Source organism: Pongo abelii, chromosome 12 (assembly GCF_028885655.2).
Source record: "Pongo abelii isolate AG06213 chromosome 12, NHGRI_mPonAbe1-v2.0_pri, whole genome shotgun sequence".
Classification (NCBI taxonomy): domain Eukaryota; kingdom Metazoa; phylum Chordata; class Mammalia; order Primates; family Hominidae; genus Pongo; species Pongo abelii.
This window is the reverse complement of record NC_071997.2, coordinates 89161546-89183633: the sequence shown is the minus strand read 5'-3', so window position 1 is coordinate 89183633 and position 22088 is coordinate 89161546. Positions and strand designations below refer to the sequence as shown.

General features: G+C 41.0%; 1 protein-coding gene across 7 annotated transcripts in view; it reads right to left on the bottom strand.

Annotated features, from left to right (window-relative positions):
• The window catches only part of THADA (THADA armadillo repeat containing), a 361316-nt gene that overhangs the window by 152268 nt on the left and 186960 nt on the right, over positions 1 to 22088 (bottom strand). For all 7 annotated transcript variants that reach the window (XM_024242323.3, XM_024242322.3, XM_063713447.1 and 4 more), the window contains one exon: positions 13447 to 13615. In XM_024242323.3, coding sequence (XP_024098091.2) covers positions 13447 to 13615 — 169 coding nt within the window. The remainder of the gene's footprint in view (positions 1 to 13446; positions 13616 to 22088) is intronic.

Genomic DNA, 22088 nt, shown 5'->3' with positions numbered 1-22088 from the left:
AACACACATATTTGTATGTTCAAACATGAATTTAAATAAATTACTGCCTTGTATCTCTGTTCTCTATATGCACATCTAAAAATCAGACCTGATGACTATTTCAGTTTTCTCTCAATCTGATCAATGCATACTTCTTTTCAGTATAAGAAAAATTTGGGGCTGGATGCAGTGGAACATGCCTGTAATCCCAGCACTTTGGGAGGCTGAGGCAGAATTGCTTCAGCCCAAGAGTTCAAGACCAGCCTAGGCAACATAGTGTGACCCCATCTCTACAAAAAATTAAATTAAAATAAATAACTAAATAAACAAACTTAAAAAACAATTTGGAGGCCAGGCGAAGTGGCTCACGCCTGTAATTCCAGCACTTTGGGAGGCCCAAGACAGGCAGATCACCTGAGGTCAGGAGTTCTAGATAAGCCTGGCTAACATGGTGAAAAGCCATCTCTACTAAAAATACAAAAATTAGCCAGGTGTGGTGGTGCACGCCTGTAGTCCCTGCTATTTGGGAGGTTGAGGCAGGAGAATCGCTTGAACCTGAGAGGCAGAGTTTGCAGTGAGCCAACATCTCACTACTGCTCTGTAGCCTGGGCAACAAAGTGAGACTCTGTCTCAAAAAACATGAAAAACAAAAACAAAAAAACTCACAAAAAAACAAAAAACAATTTGGTAATCGGACAAGTAAATGTCTCACATATTTGAAAAAATCAATTATAAAGCAGGAAACTGAAACTGCATTTCAGAAACAAGTTAGAAATAAAAATGACTATACATCCTGTAATCTAAGAAGAAAGGGCAAGCCAGGAGCAGTAGCTCATGCCTGTAATCCCAGCACTTTGGGAGGCCGAGGCGGGCGGATCACGAGGTCAGGAGATCAAGACCATCCTGGCTAACACGGTGAAACTCCGTCTCTACTAAAAATACAAAAAAATTAGCCAGGTGTGGTGGCGAGCGCCTGTAGTCCCAGTTACTCGGAAGTCTGAGGCAGGAGAATCTCGTGAACCCAGGAGGGGGAGCTTGCAGTGAGCAGAGATCACGCCACTGCACTCCAGCCTGGGCAACAGGGTGAGACTCCATCTCAAAACAAACAAACAAACAAACAAAAAAACCTAAAAAAAACAAAAAAGAAGAAGGGGCAAGCATAAAGTCTATCTGCTATAAATGGACTAAAATTTACATGTAAAACTCACCTTACTGTCTAAAGATTTTTTTAAAGGCTTAAGAAGTTAATAAGAAAAAAAGTGTCAAACAACACATGTAAGATGTTAATTATACTGATCTCTTTGAAGATTAGCAAAGGTGATAGAATTTGCTGGCACTTGTAAACTCTTCAAAGTCACAACTTTAAAAAAACCTCTTAAATCCATTTGATATTAAAAAAAAAAAAACTCCAAACAAATAATCTTAGACCTTTTTAGAAATATGATTCTCAGGAAGCTAATGAAAAAATCCCCCTCACCAGAAATTTTACTTTATAAAGATTAAAAAGGCATCCCAAATAGAAAAATGACCAAGATTCTAAATACCTATTCCATATGAACATGGGCCCATCAGTAAAACATCTGATATCTGATGCCTATACAAACCTCAACAACTGCTTCAGAGTGGTACCAGTTCAAGACTATAACACACAACCCATTAATTAATATGGAAAAAAAAAGTGGAGGATGAAGCAGGAAGGCAACAATTGGCAAAAAACGTGAACGTTTTCAAGTACAAATTCATACCTCAATTAATAATCCCATTCACTTGATTTAGAGAAGGCACAAAATGTGCATGCTATTGACAGTAACAAGAGAAATTCAAGTAAGATTTAACTTATGTTTTTTCCAAACATATGCCTTTGTCCAAAACAGAGAGCCTTCATTTTAATATAATAGATGTACTTTTCTTTTCCCCAAATAGACAAAGAAAAACATGTATAAGAATTATTTGACAATTTCTAAAAGCAATAATAAGGATATGCTTTTAAAGGTCTTATTTGTATGCATCATACTACTTTGAGAGTCAAGTGACAGATTTACTACTGACTTTCTAGACATTTACATATATGAGGCATATATAATATTTAAGGTCCTTTAAAAAAATAGTATTAACATAATTACTGTCCGGGCATAGTGGCTCAAGCCTGTAATCCTAGCACTTTAGGAGGCTGAGGCGGGTGGATTACCTGAGGTTGGGGGTTCGAGACCAGCCTGGCCAACATAGTGAAACCCCATCTCTACTAAAACATACAAGAAATTAGCCGGGTGCCAGTGGCGCGCGCCTGTAATTCCAGCTACTCGGGAGGCTGAGGCAGGAGAATTTGCTTGAACCCGGGAGGCACAGGTTGCAGTGAGCCGAGATCACGCCACTGCACTCTAGCCTGGGCTACAGAGTGAGATTTCCTCTCAAAAAAAAAAAGCATAATTACTATCTCCATCATGTATGTTCAGTACCCGTTAGATTTATCCATGAGTTTCCTTTCTGAGGTCTGAATCTGGGAATATGGACAAAGCTTTATGCTTAACTCAAAGAAAACATTTTTATGTTCTGGGTTAAGTTTTCAGCATAACCTCTGTTCTTAGAGAAGATTCATTCACACAGCCTCTTGTCCCCCACCCAAGAGAGGATCAATGAAATAGACAGCAACTGTACCTAGCAATTCATCAGTGTTTCAAGTAAAGAGTGAGAAAATTTTAATTATGTGTTATTTTCTGAAGCTTCCTTAGGTAAATAGAAACTAGAATGTTATGCTCTCTGACTCTGAGGAGGGCAGAATTCAGTTTCAACTATACATTATGAAAGTGGATGAGAGGCAGGTTGGAACAAGGACATGAAGTAAGCTATAAGAAGCTAGGATTTTAAAAGTGAGCTGGCTTATATGTTCACAACACTTTTCCAGTAGAAAGAGAGAAAGAGAGGAAGGAAAGTGCCTCCTTAGTGACTCCAGTCTGAGTTTTGTATCCCCCTACCTTTTCATTTATGCCTATGCACAGCTCACTGTAGTATGCTGAGCCACAACTTCTGCCCAGGTCAGGAATGGTTTCTTTTATGGTTGCTGGTATTTAAGAGCTGTATCATGCCTTGTCCCACAGGATGATGGGGAAAATCCATAGGTACCATGGAACAAAGGTTGTCAACTAGGGGTAATTTTGCCCCCGCCTCTGCCCCCTGCCTCCCCAGGGGACATAGGGAAAATGTCTAGAGACATTTTTGGTTGTTGTTGTCACAAATGAAGGAGGGGTGCTACCAAACACACCACATTGCACAAGGCACCCACCCACAACAAAGAATGTCAAGAGTGTCGAGGCTGAGAAGCCCTGCCACAAAAGCAAAGGGTGAAGTGGGTAGCGATACAGAGAAATGCAAGAATGTCATGAACAACAATATGGTCTAAAATAGGAAAAGAGTTTTATTACTTATTTAAACTTTCCTTTAGGCCTGTGTGTCGATTTTACTTCAGGCATCTGGGGTGGCTGCCAAATTGGCTATACTCAACCACAGTGCTTTTAAATGGTCAGCTGTGTCCTTAGTAACTCAAATACGTTGGGTGCCGTAAATATATCTAAGAGCTATAGCACAAGTACATAAACTGTGCAATCTCAAATATGCTATCCCAATAAAAACAAAGGTATTACTTTTTGCCCATTCCATTTGCATATACTAAAAACAAATAACAACAAATAATACTATTTTTATTGGATGGGAACCACCAAACAAATCCCTTCACATTATGGGACCACATACCATCAGATATTTTACAGGGATTCTAGGAAATGACAAAAGTCTGACAGTGTACCCACGGTGAGATGTTTTGTTGTGTTGCATAATTTTTAAAGTATATTCAGAATTATCGTCAGTCATATGAAGTCTCAGACAACAAGAGTGGAATGGCTCGGAGGGGATGGAAAGCATATCTTCCAAGATGAAAAAAAAACTTGGAATGTGCTAGATTAATCTATCTAGGAGGATCCTGTATCTCCTTTCACTTTATGAACTTCAAATTTCTCCCTTCCCATGATAAAAGAGTCCTTTGTCTCAGACAGTGTGAGACACTGATTCCTCAAGTTTCCGGTGGGATCTGAGGGAGAGGATGTAATTCAAAACAAAACAGGTGCAAGGAATAACAACCTGATAGGCAAGAACTCTGCTCTTAAAAATTTGAGCTAATCTCAGCTCTTATAATCTTTAACATGATCTACAGGAAGGCAGAGAACACAGTGACTGACCGGAGGAACCTCTCTGTGAAATATGATAACACATAAAGTCAAAATTGCGAAAATGGACTTATTTCTCTTATGCACTCACATACCAATAGGAATCCTCACGTTTTACAGTATTATTTCAATGTACAACATAAATTTTTTTAAATATAGTTTTCTTTAGCTCAAGGTCTTTTACTCACCGTCTACACCAGTGATTCTTACATTTTTAATCATAACCCCCTCACCCCCCGCCCGTAGCAGTGGTGGTGGCAGTAGCAGCAAGTATTAATAATAGCAACTAACATTTACTGAGCATTTACTATATACCAGAGACCTTGCTACCCACTTCCCACATATTAACTCATTTAATCTTCACAGCCACCCTATGAGGTCATTTTATTTTCCCATTTACAGAAGAAGTGGAGGCACAGAAATTAAGTAACTCACCCAAAATAACACAGCCAGTAAGCAGCAGAGCTAGGATCTAGAGGGAGACAAGCTGGCTCCAGAGTCCACTCTTACCTGCTACCTGAAAGGACCTTTCTGAGCACATGCTCCCAGCTTTTGTGTACTTCTTAACTTGGAAATTATATACTATTCTATTAATACATTATGTACATTACCTATCAAACGTAAAATAATAGCTAAAAGCCAGGTACACCTGTAGTCCCAGCTACTCTGGAGGCTGAGGCAGGGGGACTACTTGAGCCTAGGAGTTCAAGGACAGCCTATGCACCATAGCGATACCTTAGTCTCTAACAATAACCATAATAATAATAAAACAGGATGCGATAAAAGAAATAACACACTAACATATTCTTCCACATATATTATTGTCTTGCAAACCCCACTTTGAAGGCTACAGGCCTACAGAGCCCAAACTGCTTGGCCCGGCATTTGTGGTCTCTCACATGCTGACCTGCACCCACCCTGCCATTCACACATCCTCTCTCCTTGACACAACAGGCTGGTTTGCTCACTGCCTCCTGCAAACACTTTCTGATGCCCTCCTCCATGCCTGGGCTCATACCATGTCCCTTGCCTCAAAAACAGAAAGCTAGTTTCAAGGTTTATCCCAAGGCCCAATGTTCCCCTGAAGCCTTCTCTGATGTCTCCAGTCCATCCTGGTCTTGCCTCTCAGATGTGTGATCTCGGCCACATGCTTGGTGCACATAACATGTAGCCATGTATTTCTGTGTAATTGTCTGCAGTGTCAATGGTTTATTTTCCAGGTAGCTCATAAGCTTCTTGAGAGCAGAGAATATGCTATAAATTTTCTTTGTATCTTCCACAGTACCTGACATAGTATGTACTTACTTCTCAACAAATATTTGCTAAGCAGAAGAATAAACATTCTCCACATTTACTCTACATCTCTAAGGCCCAGGTCCAGAGGGTTAAGGTAAAGGTCATACCAGAAAGCAGAGGAAGTAATATGATGGATACTTTGCTCTTTGCCTAAGCTCATCAGAACCATGACAGACTGACCTTATTCACTGTGATTCCAGAAGAAAACGGCTTCAGAGTCCCCAGCAGTCCTGGCATCTACAGTATGACCACCTCACTTTAGGGAGCTCTTAAGTTTCTAAAGTAATGGCATCCTTCCTGGCCTTGTTTATCCACTACTGCCCACTCTGTTGGCACTTTCCTATGGGTAAAGATAGTCTCAAACATGCAGTTGGTATACCTGCTTATGGATGTCTGCAGCCAGCACAGTTTCAGAAGAAAAGATGTCTACCCTTTACCTTTATTCAAAAAATAAGAAAGTTTTCCCATGTCTTGTGATAGAATTTGCTCAAACATTTCCAACGATGACTATTCTGACATGCCAACGGCCCTCCTCTCCTATCTATTCCTGATTCCCCTTAGCCTACTCTACTTGTTCTTTTGTCTGCAGCAACGATTACCTTCTAACAAACTATCTAATTTACCTTTTACTATAATAAGTTCTGATATGTTTAATTGAATGTTTATTTCTTGAACATTTCTTACTGCCTCCCTGCTGCGGGAATATAAGTGCACTGAGAACAGTAATCTTGGAGGGCAAGGATGTGTCTCTTCTGTTCTCTGATGTAGTCCAAGCACCCAGAACAGTGCTTGGCACGTAGCTGGTGTTCAATTAGCAGTTGTCAAATGAATGAATAAATAGATGATATCAAGTCACATTTTACCCACAACCCAAAGGTCCCAGAGAGAATCCTTCTCCCCTGACAATATTTCTTTTCCTCATCCAGAGAAGCGGTATACTACAGTGGTTAACTGCACAAGCTCAAAAGCTTCAAACGATCCTAGGCTTGAATCTCAGTTTTGCTTTTTACCATTTAATCTTGCATAACTTTAGTGAAATCGCACAACCCCTCTTGTTTTCAGTTTTCTCACCAGTAGGATGGGAATAACACCTATCCTCCAGAAGAGGCTCTGTAGGAACTCAGTGACTGGTGCATCACACACACACACATACATCACACACACACACACACACTCTCTCACTGAAAAGAATATATATATTTTTCCTCTTTTTGCTATTAATTCCCCTACTCTGATCCTGAACAGTTACAAACACCTGAGGACACATCAACTGGCAAATCTCTAAGTTCCACATGCCCCTGACTGATACTCTGAGTTCTGAGCACTTCAGAACAGCAGTACATTGCTGGGGGAACAACCACACAGTGCAGTACAGTCAATGCTCCAGAACCTGGCAGCTAAGAGCTGTTTCCAACACCCAGCAAAATCCCCCTAAGTAAAAGACACCAAATAAAAGCTTTTGGATGTTTATAAGGAAGGGATTAATTCATCTTCAAAAGTAGCATTTTAATTAAAAATGACTTTTTTGGGCTTATATCCAGAAAGGAATATATTGCCAAAAGGTAAGATTTAACAAGGTTTAGTCCTTTCTTTAGTTTTTTTTTTAAGAGCCCAATGCTTCCCAATCCTTTTCACATCAAGGCACACATAGAAAGTAATCTTTCTTTGGCACTCTGGGATAAAACCGACGATGGTGCTCCCAGCTGCAGGTGACTGCCTAGAGGCTCCAGCCCTGCCAGGCCACACTCAAGACTCCCTGAGAGCTGAAGGAATCGATAAATACCTTGGCACATCCATAGCCACGCCACTGGAGAAACTCTGCCCTAACCCTTCTTGGACTGGAGACCTTTCTAGCAACTTAAGATTTTTCTCCTTTCACACTAACACAAGTCCTCAAAAAGAAAGAATAAATCTGGCCACCTGACAAGAGTGAGCATTTTCTTTAAATTATGACTCATTCCAGAAAATAAGCACACAGACCAGAAATCCATTTATAACTTACAACATCAGCATAGTTTCATGCTTTTGTTTTTGATTTTCCATTCTGAAATAATATTTTCAAGGCATAAAACAAACAACAATGGAGACGGCCAGCATCTTAGGTCGCCAAATGGAATCGATCAAGAAATGTTCCATTTCTGGACAGCTGGACCGTTTTATGTTTCAAAATTTTGTAGTTTTAAGAAATATAAATGACATTAAAATTCTTAAAGCACTAAGACATTGACTCATATGGTTACATTTTTAAAAGATGGAAATAATTCTTTTATATTTAATCACAAGTTTTGATGTAAAGGTAATATTAATAGAAATATATATACATATCTTTTCTATAAATGTTCATTTGCTTCCTTATTTAAGAAACTCCAGTAGAGATGACACTTAAGGTTACCTCTATCACTGATTTTCTACTTGCTTCCACTGCTCCTGTCTGTAGAATAGAGTGAAGGACGGTTGGTTCCATCCCTGCTTCTTGCACAGTGATTCCTTCATACAACTAGCTGGCCGAACTAGCCTACCTTTACTTCTTTCTTTGTTTTCTGGTTTTCTTCCCGTAAAGGTAATGCTAAAGTCTACTCCAGTTTTGGTCTTCATGTGTCCCATCCAGCCCAACACTACTGTTCCCATCACATAAAGATTCCGGCTCTACAGCAAACACAGAGTATATTGGGGTGCTCCAGACTCAAGCAGAAATGGCCTCAGTTTCAGTCTCCTTTTATGCCTGATGCCCTGTCTGGCATTGTATCTTCTGTCTCCTCTTTATTTCTGTTACTCATATGATCCCTGGTCCCCGAGGGCTCACTTGGCTTCTAATCCACAGCTGTCTTTAAGTTTGCCTCAAAGGCAAACTCCTTGTGTTTTCACCAGTGCCTAGGACAGGGTAAGCAAGCTACAGTGTCTGCTGAATTAAATTCAGTCTTGACCACCTTCTCATGGTCCTATCAGTTCCTAGATCTAGGATCCATATGGTTACCCAAGTTTGAGAGGTTTTGTCAAACCCTTAAGGATGATAGAAGGTGGGGCAACTATGGACTTGGCTATAGCCTAGGTCCCAAGGGAGGATCTGTATTTCCAATTACAGATTTAGTAGCATTAAATGGAAGACCAAAGAGAAATGATGACAGAGAGATGAGTGGAGAGGGGAGGGTACAATATACCTTTTACAGGTCGCAGCTTCCCTGGGTTTCACTGACTTCTTCTGTCTCAATAACACAAATAGATCTACTTTGTTTCCACTGTATCATAACATACCAAATTAGATTTAAGGAGAGCAACTGAGTGATAAAGTATATCTTTAGATGGATCCTTGGTTTATTTTCCTTAGCCATAAAAAGTTGTTATTCACATCAGAGGCAGCACATTCTAAAGAAAATAGGAACACAGGCTTTAGAGTTTAATATGTTATCTCAGCTGGGTGCGGTGGCTCACGCCTGTAATCCCAACACTTTGGGAGGCCGAGGGTGGGGGATCACTTGAGCTCAAGAGTTCAAGACCAGCCTGGCCAACATGGTGAAACCCAGTCTCTACTAAAAATACAAAAATTGGCCAGGTGTGGTGGCGAGTGCCTGTAATCCAAGCTACTTGGGAGGCTAAGACAGGAGAATTGCTTAAACCAAGGAGGCGGAGGTTGCAGTGAGCCAAGATGGCGCCACTGTACTCCAGCCTAGGTGACAGAGCGAGACTCCGTCTTAAAAAAAAAAAAAAAGAGCTAAATTAAGAGCAACAGATCATCTTTTGTTTGTACATAACAACAACTACAACAACAACAAGACCCAAAATAGACAAGAAATGAAAAAACTGAAAATTCAAACTCTTATTTCAAATGGTATACATTTTCTTATGAATCACCCAAAATGTGAGTTAAGTACCCAAGAATCAGAATAAACCCTTCCTCATGATTGGTGGCCAAGCTCCTCCTCAATATAAGATTTTCTGAACTCCAATATGATTTCTTGAGAGTGATAAGTAACCTAGTAATAATGTTAAGTCCCCAACATGAAGAGTTTTGGCAACAAAAACAGAAGGTTAAATCTACTTAAAAGACAGAGCAGCCCTGCTAGTGATGTTCCCAAATGAGGTAATGTCCATGGCTCTTATCTAGCCTTTATTGAGATTTAATGTCATTTACCCCTGGCTCTCATGAATCTGCTGCATAACCTCACCTTTTCTAATGTGTGTTACTTATAACCATCTCAACACAGCAATTGTGAACCTCTGGTTTTTAAAACGATTAAGAAATGAATCCCACATGTTCCTTTTTGCATGTGCTATAATTTGAGTCTTTCTTCCATAGTCCCAGAAAATTCAGAGATCAGCATATTTCTTGTTTTCAAGGTATACTACAGAAATACTCTGAGATTTGATATATTTATGTAAACATTTTCAAAGTGGTCAAAATGTATAATTCAAGAAAATGTTCTGGGAAAGAATTTGTTTTCTGATTACGAAACGATTTCCTGCTTTTGAAAAAAATAACAACTTTATATTTACTTAGCTGGCTCTGGAGGTCCCATGGAGATGATCATTCCTTTCAATCCCTAACACCTCTTTTCCAGGTGCAGGCTTTTTAATGATTTCAAAGGTAGCTTTATGTGGAGAGGAATCTATAAGCTGTAGAAAGGAAAAAGAAAAAGAGCCCTTCCCAACTTAACCCCTTATGCTTTCCCCATAAAGAACCACAGGATGGACAGAACTAGGACAACACAGGTGTGACACTCAAATGGACATGCCAGAAAGACTTTCCACATCCCTTTGACTTCTTTTTCTCAACCAGGGTAAACCAACCTTGATAAAGGTAGGAATCTGTCTGACAAACATGAATATGATACCCAACACCCACATTTGCTGGCTTTTATTCAACAAGCCCTTCATCTCACCAACACTTAGGAACAACAGCAACAGCCACAAGAACCCCAGAGTTCTAGGGTTTTAACCTTTCCACAGGATTTCACATTTTATCTAGCAGAAGTAAACTTGAGACTATCAAAAGCAGCCCAGAGACAGAGCAAAAACCATGTTTTGTTGCTGGGCAGACTGGTGAAACCCAGCCAGACCTGCCAGTAGCGTGTGTGGGAAACAAGGCTGGGAGGCTCATTTGCACAACTGGTGAGAGAGCCCAAGAAGCAACTCCAACCAAACTACTTGGACAAAGTTCAGCCAAGAGTGGATCTTCAGTAAAGAAAATCTGATGGCTGATCCCCTTGACAAGCTAGGCCTTCCTTCTAACTCAGATACAGTTCACACTTTGAAAAGACTGTTCTATATTCCTCATCATTCCAGCCCTGCTCTTTTGAAGAAGCAGCAGAGTCTGACACAATCAAGAGATGTAAATTTTGAGGCAGAGCAAATGATAATTTTTGGGACACAATGGTCCATCTTTAAGACCAAGACAATAATCCCCGTCCCTCTCCTCATCACAGGGACGTAGTGGGAACTCAAGGGAGATGAGTGCTCAAGAGTTTATATTAAAGAAACCACCTAAGACCCATCATGTATGTAACACAGACTAGATGATCTCAAACTGCAGTCTGGGGCTGTGCAATCTTTTCAAGAGGTCCACAAGACAAATTATTTTCAAGTGATGCCAAGAAAAGAGTTTCCTCTTTTACTCTCATTCTCTCATGAGTGTACAGTGGAGTTTGCCAGAGGCTACAAGGTGTGTGATGATATCATTATTTTGATGACTAATGCAATATGTCCTTGTAAGTCCTCGTGTTTTAATATTTTCCCAAGTTTACTTTTTTTTTGAGACAGAGTCTCACTCTGCCTCCCAGGCTGGAGGGCAGTGGCATGATCTCGGCTCGCTGCAACCTCTGCCTCTGGGGTTTAAGCGATTCTCGTGCCTCAGCCTTCCAAGTTGAGTAGCTGGGACTACAGGCGTGCACCACCACACACAGTTAATTTATGTATTTTTAGTGGAGATGGAGTTTCGCCATGTTGGCCAGGCTGGTCTTGAACTCCTGGCCTCAAGTGATCTGTCCAGCTCAGCCTCCCAAAGTGCTGGGATTATAGGCATGAGCCCCCACACCAGCCTGTCTCAAGTTTACTTTCTAATTGAATATAGATAGACAAAACTCTCTGGGAGCCGCGACCCCTTTTAAGAGTGTAAAGAGGTCCTGAGACAAATTTGAAAACTGCCAACCTAGAACTTCAGTCCCACCCAAACCAGCAGTTCCCACTTGGGGGGTTACCTTCTCACTCACTGGGAGCCTTTATGTTGCTCTCTTTGCATGGGAGACTCCTTCCCTTTCTTTACTTGGCTAACTTCTTCAGTCTCTGCTTAGATGTCACTTCCTCTGGGACATTTTCCCTGATTTCCCAGACAAGTCTGGTGGCCCTGCTATGTGTTCAGCCAGCACTTAGCACACTACATCGTGACTGCCTATTTTCTGGTCCTTTTTTGTCCTTGGCTCCTTCAAGGCAAAAATTGACTTAGTTGCTATTGCGACTGTGACACAGTGGTATGTAGCAGGCATTCAGTAAATATTTGTTGAATATAGAAAACAACCAAGGAACGGCCAGGCACAGTGACTCATGTCCATAATCCCAGCACTTTGGGAGGCTGAGGTGGGTGGATCACTTGAGGTCAGGAGTTCGAGACTAGCTTGGCCAACATGGTGAAACCTCATCTCTACTAAAAATACAAAAATTAGCGACTGTGGGGACGGGGGGTGCAGGCTGCTTGTAATCCCAGCTTCTCGGGAGGCGGAGGCACGAAATTGGCTTGAACCCAGGAGGCAGAGTTTGCAGTGAGCCGAGACTGCACCACTGCACTCCTGCCTGGGCAATAGAGTAAGACCCTGTCTCAAAAAAGAAAAAGAAAAAGATAGTTCTATCTTGCATTCTTATTACCTAGGGGGAATTAGTTATGAAATAATTAGTTTTCATTATAGTATAGATTTATTAAAATTAATGATAATCATAACAATAATGACTATCTATATATCTTGTGGTGTACCAGGCACCATTCTAAGCATGTTATATGTATTAATTCCCTTAGGGTTCACAAATTCCCTATGAGGTATATGCTACTATTATCCTTATTTCAAAAATGAAGACATGGATGTATAAGTAATGAGGGGTAGATCTGAGATTCACACCCAGGCAGTCTGGCTCCAGAGTTTCACCTTGTTAATCACTCAAGACACTGCCTGCCATGTCAGCAGTGTCGATCTCAGGCTTATAACATGTATTGAGATCTCAAGGCCATCTCTCAACTCTGTTCATAAACCAGGAACATGACCTGACGCTTATTTTCCACCCCTAACCCCATGCCTGTATGAGCACTATAGCAGCCATTTGAACAGAAGACCTCACCAATACTACCTGTCCTCAAGTTAGGGTTGAAATAGGGCAGTTTCAGTAAAAAGTCTCTTTCTCATTTATTTTTTGTATGTTATTATTTTCTAGAAGAAATGTTAGGCTAAAACAATAAACTTGTACATTTATTCAAAGTAATAAGTTTTTTTGGTAGTACAGAGAAAACAGGAAAGGTTCAATACTTCCAGGTATTAAGGTGCTGTGCCACAGGGCAAACTCTCCCTGATGTGTATAACTCTTCCTGTGCCTCTCAGGCTAACCTCTCTCAAGGAATGCTTTCAGTTTCACTGGGAATAGGTAGTAGCCCAGAATGTTTTGCAGGCGTACTTGATGGAAAAGACAAAGTTTTATCTGGTTCAGAGAGGTGAGGCCAAGTGGGAGAAAGTATACTGTAGAAAACACAGGATGTATTGCAAAAGATAATCTGAGAGAATCACAATGTAACACTGTAGTGATATTTGGGATGAAAAAAGTATAACTAGGAGATACCTGATTTTTCGGAAGTAGAAAAAAAAAAGTTCTACAGATAAAGTTAAGAGGCTGTGTATCAAATCTTCACCAGCTAACAGTACACAAGAAACCAAAGTTCATCTTATGGTGTTCGACAGAAGTCACACAAAGCAACTTTACTTACCTGGAGAAGTGTCCCATGAATGTGGTTTTGCCGGAAACACTGGTCAGTGCAGCTGGGGAGTGTGGCCAACAGAGTTCGAATGGTATTAGGAATGTGATCTATCATAACAAATGGGACCAAGGCACGAGCTGCCATTTCACGGGAGTGGTAGACAGGTGAGTGACCACACCTGGGGAGAAATAAAAACACAAGACCATTCAATAGTCTTCTCCACATCTGTGTCTTTGTATATACTTACATTCTATCTAGCACGGCCTGGAACATCCAGGGGTTAGGGGGAGACAGGAGCTGCTCCTCATCCCAAATGATGTTTTGTAGTTGCACTAGCTCTACAGGTGACTTTGCTTTGGTTAAAAACATCGTTAGCATCTATAATTCTTTATCATGGAGATTAAACGTAGACAGGCTTGGGAATAAGACAATAAACAGGTAGTAGCAAAAAACAACTTACTTATTAACTATTTATTGGGTATTTATGATAAGCAAAAGCACCATGGTAAGTGCCATAAAAAAAAAGACAGTCACCATTGTCTTTGAAGAGCCCATACTTTGGTTGGCCAGAGGAAAAGTACATTTGAAAAAATGACCAAAAGTATGAGACAGTATAGGAAAAGTGAGAAGCAAGTGACCTTGACATTATGACTATAGAAAATCAGAAGAAGGATGGAACTCAGGAAAGCAAGCATGATTCAAGTAGGTCAAGAAAGATCTGAAGCCATTTCAACCAGGGGCAAAGTGGTATGAAGCAAGGCTAAAAATACTCAAGGTGTAGGTAGATGTGTTTGAATAATGCAGAGGTTCATGAATAACAGTAAAAGTTAAGGCTGAGAAGTGGGTCAGGCCATACTGGGGAGTGCCACGAATAGCATAGTACATGGTCTGAACTTACTGTTAAGAGAACAAGAGATGGACCTTCAAATCACCAAATCCTTGCCTCTGGGCTGACTCATATCCAAAGAGCTGGAATAAAAGCCAGTTCTTAAATAGTGAAAGTCCTGGACAAGAGTTATTTTGAGATTCTAGAAAGGTCATTGTAAAGGCAGGTCATCTAAAGGCCTCTCAACTTCATAAACACTCAGAAACTGAACGGCCATAACCATTTTGTTGAAACTGTGCACTTTAAAGCCTTCACAGATAGGAGATTGATTGATTGAGAGGAAAGTCCAATATGCTAAGTACCAGCTTAACTAAGTTCTTGACTAGAACACTCAAGACTTCATGATTTTTCATCCAATTAAAAAGGTAACTCAACTTACAGAAATATCTTAGATCACAAGAATAGGGAAGGTCAGAAGATGGCAGACTCTGTAGGGGAAAAGAGATGGCCTCTTGACTTTATTCAAAACTAATCTGTGTTCATGAAGGAATTACTTGGTAAGAATTAGGCCATTAGGGCTACATGGCCATGTTGGCTCAGTAGGTAGAGGGATAGGGCCCTACAATAGCAACGTTTCTAACACCCTAGAGGTTATCACCAACATTTATTCTAATATGCCAACAGAAATACAGATACAATTTCTGTACAAATAGAATAGCCTGAGCAGAATTTCATCATGGTGTTGGGGGAGGCAGGGGAAGAGGAGAAACAAGTATGGGGTGTTTAAAAAAAATGTGTCATTTTTTCCCCCAAGACAGTTAGGTCTTTTGGGTAGGTCTAGCAGCACACAGTTTCAGGATGGAGAAGAGGTCACCTCACATTATCTGTGGGAAAACAGAGAGCTATGGTTACAGTAGGTAGCTGGACAGTTCCCACAACTCATCCATTTTCTCACTTATTCTTTTTAAGTGATTAAATGTTTAATCTGTTTGACCAAAAAACAAAAAAACAAAAAACAACTCTGAAAACGTTTTGAGATTTAATTAGCAAATGACCTCACTTAGTAAGGCAGTCATTTGTTGCAAGCTTCCACTTCTGTCTGTCCCCCACCTCTCCAACACACACACTTTGTGTTACAGTGTGTTTTATGTTACCAAAAGGGCTCTTGTATATAAATGTTTCTTTTCAAATACAAATAACTCTGACATGGTTACAGATGTTTAGTTTCCAATTAGCAGTGACTGTACACTAAAGAATGCCCCTCCTTTTGCTCCTGACTTTTGTAAATGATGATTTCCCAAAGGATTCTGGCATCCATACAAGAGGAAGAACGGAAAGTGGGAAAAGTGCCAGTATTTTCTGCTTTTGGATACCCTGTGTTAGGGTGGTTTCCAAATGCACACAACCAGGTTAAAAAGCAAAACAAAACCTCTCCTCAAAAAAGTAATGCAATTACCAAAAAAGAAGCCAATTCTTGAAGTAATATTTAATTAAGTAACATTCATTATAAAGCAATGGTTAAATATTCTATCGCAAATTCTTTAGATGGAAAGATTAGATCATAGACAAATTTATATATATATATATATATACACACTAAGAAAAAAAATTTCTAGGTTACTGTTTTGTCACCTACTGGTGGCAGGGAGGGGGTCTGATGAGAACATTGAGAATCTAGTGGTTATGAGAATAGAAAATTAGAACACCTGGATTTTCATTCTGCTTTGGACACTGAGTTCTGTGACTGGGACAAGTTACAGTAACCTCTCTGAGTCTCAGCACAGTTGAGAATGGTGGCAATGCTTTCTACCTAGTGGTCTGATGTGATGTCTAAGAGAACACTCCAAGAAGGAAGGGCTTCAGAAATTCCAAGTTTTTACAGTGCACTGTGCCAGTGTCCAGTAATAGCATCAGTATACTCCAGAATTGCAGGCCTGTGAGTAGCCCCAATAAGAGAATTAAGACCATGTGATGAATTCTGTGCTGTTTTAAAAAGGTAAGACAACATGTTGATAATATGAAGGCAAAGAGGGTCTTTTTTTGGCCACCATTAAAAGTGATGAGGAAGAGTCTCAAGCCCTTCTGAAATAAATGGGATAGCCTCTGTCTCTCTAAGTCTCAGTTTCTTCCATAAAATAAAACAAATACACTTAAGGTCTTGAAGGTCATTTCTACTTTTAACATTCCCTGAAAATCAGTTCCTTTAATAGCCCTAAGCTGTGTTCTAGGCCTGAATACTAGGTCCTCCACAGAATCTGCAAGGTACACAGACACCAGTGTCTTAAAACCTCTAGCCCTCTCACTTCAATAAACCCTTTCCATGTTCATTTTAATCACTTGTTTATTGACTGCCTACCATGTCCTCGACACTGTGTGACATGAGACATGACACTTTTTTTTTTGAGACAGAGTTTCGCTCTGTCACCCAGGCTGGAGTGCAGTGGCGTGATCTCGGCTCACTGCAAGCTCCGCCTCCCAGGTTCACGCCATTCTCCTGCCTCAGCCTCCCAAGTAGCTGGGACTACAGGCGCCCGCCCCCACGCCCGGCTAATTTTTTTTATTTGTAGTAGAGACAGCCTTTCACCGTGTTAGCCAGGATGGTCTCGATCTCCTGACCTCGTGATCTGCTCGCCCCAGCCTCCCAAAGTGTTGGGATTATAGGCGTGAGCCACCATGTCCGGCCGAGACATGATACATTTTTAATAGGAATACTTGCATCCCACAATTGTACAGCACTTGACAGTTGATAAAACACCTGCACACCTGTGATCTCTTTGCTATGCAACATCCCTGTAGACAAAAGGGCATTATAAACCTAAATTAACAGATGAAAAATAAAATGAAGCTCAGAGGGATTCAGTGAAAACTCTGAGGGCTAAGTGTAAGCAATGCTCAGGGCAGACTGTGATCCAGACCTCTCTGGCTACCCAACCTGTAGCTCACACCTGGAAATCAAGGAAGCATAAAAATATCTCCTAGCTAACAAAAACACAAACTGTAATTTACGCATATTTGGAAAATTTCTAAATGAGTGGTTTTTTGTTTTTTTTTAAAAAAACATTTTAAGGATCATGAAAATATTTCAGAAACTAATGTAAACTATGGACTCTCTCACAAGAGGAATATATTTATGAACATATACACACAATTTCCCATACAGTTTCAGGTTTGTGACACACATCCAAAACCCTTGTGGGGGGAGTTTCCCAGACCCAGGTGGAGAACCTCCTGCTGCTCCTTTGCATACATCAATGACCACACAATATGGCCGTCAGGTTTGTGCTCTGCTGCATGTGACACAGCAGTGGAGAACACTGCTCACAGGGAACCACCAGCCTAGAGGCGATATACAGCCTGCTCATCACAAATCAGTGGTACCCATGCAGACATTCACAGCTGAAGAGTGGCACAGAAAAGTGAAGTGGGGGGCAGAGCTGAGACAACTTTCTGGAACAGATGAAGGACCTTCAAATGAGGGCGAAATACACACTTGGACTTAACACTTGAGGAACCAAGAAGAGTTCAGAATGCACTATTCTCAGCAAAAAAAGGACCATTCTTCTGAGATCATGCTGACTTCACCACCTTTAACAGAGTTGGGGCTAAGCTTTTTCTAAGTGTTCTCCTCTCATATCTACCTTTACAATCTGTGCTTTTTTTTCTGAAAGGTTTCAAAGGTAAGTGGCTATATATCACCAAAACTGTCTCTGCCCACACACATCTGTAGGGACATCTACTGAGTACCTAGCACAGCACACACTTGGTCAGGTACCAGAGAACTGGAGAGAAAATCACTGCCTAGGCCACAAGGAACCTACAGTCTAGTGTGGAAGACAGAAGAACCAGCCAATGATTCTCAGGCCATGAGAAGTAAACACAAGCTGCTGCTGCTGTGTAAGTGTGACACCTGTGTGTGGGAGTACTAGTCTAGGTGATCATGCCCAGCTCTGCCTAAGTGGCAAGAGGTGGGGGAGAGGCAGAGAGCACTTGGGTTTGGCAAGAAAGAAGTCCTTTCCCAGGCCTGTGCCTTTCCCTGTGTGAACCCAAACTGCCCCTCAGGGCACCCAGACAAAAGGAAGGGAACTGAGATTAAGTCACTAGTATGTGCCAGGACTGGCTATGTGCTTTTGATACACTATTTTAATTATTTCATTAATCTTCATTCCAAGGTCACTGTCATTATCCCTATTTTAAGATGAACAGAGTGAGGTTTCCCAGCATACTTTGGGTCATAAAACTAGCATAAAGCCTGCATTTTAATTAGGGTCTGTCTACCTACAAAATTCGGTCTTTCTAAGACTTTACAACGCAGTTGCCTCAAAATCCCCAGAGCCTTGGAAAAGCCGAATGTTTCCAAACATTCAACCTAATCACACTGAGGTATGAACAACTTAGAGAACCAACCAGTCTCTAATTTGCAGACCGTGAAGCAGAACAACGAAGATGATGCTGATAATAGCTAACATCTCCTGAACACTTATTAAAGACCAGGCTCTATATGTGGTACCTCATTTAAATCTGACAAGCCAGAGTGGCTGAGAGAAACTTTGTAGGCAATGTGGGGGAGGTATTTTTGAACTGAGGGAACTTTAAGGCTCAGTAGCACTGGGCAAGTCCCTGTATGTCACAGGAACCAGAGGCTTCAAAGTCTCCAAACGGCTTCAGGATCCAGCCAATATCCCCTTCCATCCTACCTCATTAACATAATTAACATTCCCCCAGTTCCTCCCCATTTCCTGGCCCACCTCCAGCCCTGATTCTTATTTTTCAGATGAGGCTATACCATGTGCAAAACAGAGGCCCCAAACTTCTGTCAATGATGAAAAGGACCATCCACTTGCTCTAGATGCCCCTACTTAACCAAGTGGTTCGCATCTTCGGAGCTGGGATGAGTTCAAAAAAGTTATGTCTGACCCTGACCCCACCCCCCCAACACACCCCCTAAAACCTCTCACAAAAGTTACTCAAGAATGCCAGCCATGCCATTATGGTCTGTTTGTCCTACAGCACAGCTGTCAGCTCCTGGGAAATGGTCATCTACTGACAACCCAAAGTTGAGACAACCCTATTTAACAGGCCATCTCTAAAGGCTGGGTGAGACACAGCAGGCTGAAGCTCTGGATTATACTACCTTCAAAAAATCTTTTTTCTATGTATGTTTTGGCAAGCCATCTAGTGCCTTTGCACATTCCAACTCATTCTCACTAGAGTAATGTCCTTTTACTCTTGTACTTTTACTCCTGTACTCTTGTAATGAAGAGGGGAACTCCTCTTCATCTTCTGAACTATGCTAAGGTATTAGATTTTTGTTTAGAGACAGGGTCTCGCTCTGTCACTCAGGCTGGAGTTCAGTGGTTTGATCATAGCTCACTGCAGCCTTGAATTCCTGGGCTCCAGTGATCCTCCCACCTCAGCCTCCTGAGTAGCTGGGATTACAGTCGGGTGCCACCAGGCCTAGCTAATTTTCTTTTTCTTTTCTTTTTTTTTTTTTTTTTTAAAGTAGAGACAGGGTCTCATACACCTGGCCTCAAGTGCTCCTCCCACTCTGGCATCCCAGAGTGCTGGGATTATAAGCATGAGCCACCATGCCTGGCCTCTGCTAAGGTACTACCTTTTTTGTGAAACTTTACTGTACCTTCTGTGATCAGAATCAATCACTTCCTTCTCTCTGCCTACTGCAATTGCATATTTAGCTCTACCATAGCAGCCAGTGCATCTCACTTACCTTCCCCACAGTAGCTCTCAGGCATCATCATGTCTGCTAGACTGAAACGACATTGAGAACAGAAACAAGGTCTTCACAGTTCTTTATCACAGAGCGCATAGGACAGGGACTTAAGAACATGCTCTGGAATCCAGCAGACCTAAGTTTACATCTGAGTTCTGACACTTACTAGTGTGTGACTTTAGATAAGTCAGTAAACCTAGGTTTGTACCTTCTATAAATGGGGAAAAGGAAGAGTGCTCATTTCATAGGGCTGTTGTAAAGTTTAAATGAAATAATGCATGAAAATAAAACCTTTATACACATTTACAAATTGTTTTTCTCTAGTGTTCTTTGTCTCAACAACTGGCTGAGGAAACAGCCTGGCCTGTACCAAACAGGCTCCAAGTGCTCACACAGGCCTACCCTCCTCCTTCCCCTCTAAATGAGCTGGAAAGGAGAGGAGGCTTGAGTTTCTCTGGGGCCTATTCACTTGTTTATGTGAAGCCCATTGGCTTTATTCTCCAGGTCCAGGGCCCAAGTCTATTTTCTGTCGATTCTACCGCTTTTATACCAAGATTTCTTTTTCCTTTTTATTCTGTGTGGTTCGTAGTTTCAAATCTTGCCTTCAGGAAAACATATATGTGTGGGTACGTGTGCATGCATAAAAGAAACCACACACACACACAAAGTTTGTATCCAGTGAGTTAGAAAAAGCAAATATTTCTGCAAGTCCTGTAACTATTAAATATGTTTTTGTTATAAATGTGGCATTCCTGAAGCTCTTTTCCACATTCTCAGGTGAGTTCAGTGATGGCCAAGGTTGCCAGATTCTCTACTTGTTCTTCCTATGCCAATATTCCATTCATCAAAGGATCTACCACCACCACCCGAACTAGCTGCTCCTTTTCCTGCAATTAAAACCACTAGCACATAAAAATTGCATTGACTGTAATCTTGCCCTCTGCATAGCTCAGGGATTTCTTTATTCAAATATATTTCTTGGAAGAGTAATGAGTTCGGGGCTTTTAAAGTTTGATTTTTTTAAAATCCCTGGTTTGGGTAGTAAGGAGAAAATAAGAGCTGTAGACAGTAGCTAAGCTAAAAACTGCACATTTCCAGACACACAAAGTAACTTCAGGTAGAATGTTTAAATACGTTATCTATCGGGCAGCTCAAAAGCTCTTTGCAAATTAATTCTAAGCAACACATTAAACCCTTAAAAAAAAAATTATGAAGAAAGGCCAACAATAAGCCACAACAGAACATCTGAAAACTGTAGTGTGTGACCACTTGAGACAAGCCCAACCACAGAGTCTAAGCCTCAGAAAAGCATGCTTTTGAGGTCACCTTCACACTGCCTCCCAGTGACCCAGGCTGACAGGCCACAGGCTATTAATTCCAGGCTGTGAAATGTCAGCTGCTGGGAGCTAGAAATCGGCCTCCATCATCTGGACATCCCTCCACTTGCCCCTGCAAGAAACAGGCACGGCACTCAGCAACCTGACGTGGCAGAAACACAGTCCCAGGTGCAATGGCTATGGCTACTTGATTCATACCATCCCTTTCAGTGCTAGGAAATAAGGCAAGGAAATTTTCCAACAGGGAGGGGTGAAGGTATACAATGCGGTTGTTACTTTAAAAGCTCTCTAAACAATATGCTTTAATTGTTCAGAATTAGAAATATTCTTAAATAAATGAAAAGATGCATGATTTCTGAATGCTAATTTCTGGTTACTTGCTGATCAAAATGTAGCGATGAAGCATGAAAATTACATTTCATCTGAAATTTCATTTAAATGTTTCATCATTTTTTGAGACAACAACAAATACAATTTGAAACTAAATTTTTCAGATTCCAACCAAATGTTTTAGACAGCTGGGAAGAAGATTCTCCTCAGGGGCACTGAAATGTGCTATACCTTAGCAATAATTCTTTCCTGACTCTGGGAAAAACATGGAAAAGACTTCATAGCAAAGTACATACAAAGACATTGGGAGCCCTAGAAAATAAAAGGGAATCATCTTTCCTAAGCAAGTAAAAATAACCGCTAGACTTAGTTGGAAATTTTGGCATAATCTTCCCTCCCAGCCTATCTGAGGGGTTTCTCTCTGACCCTG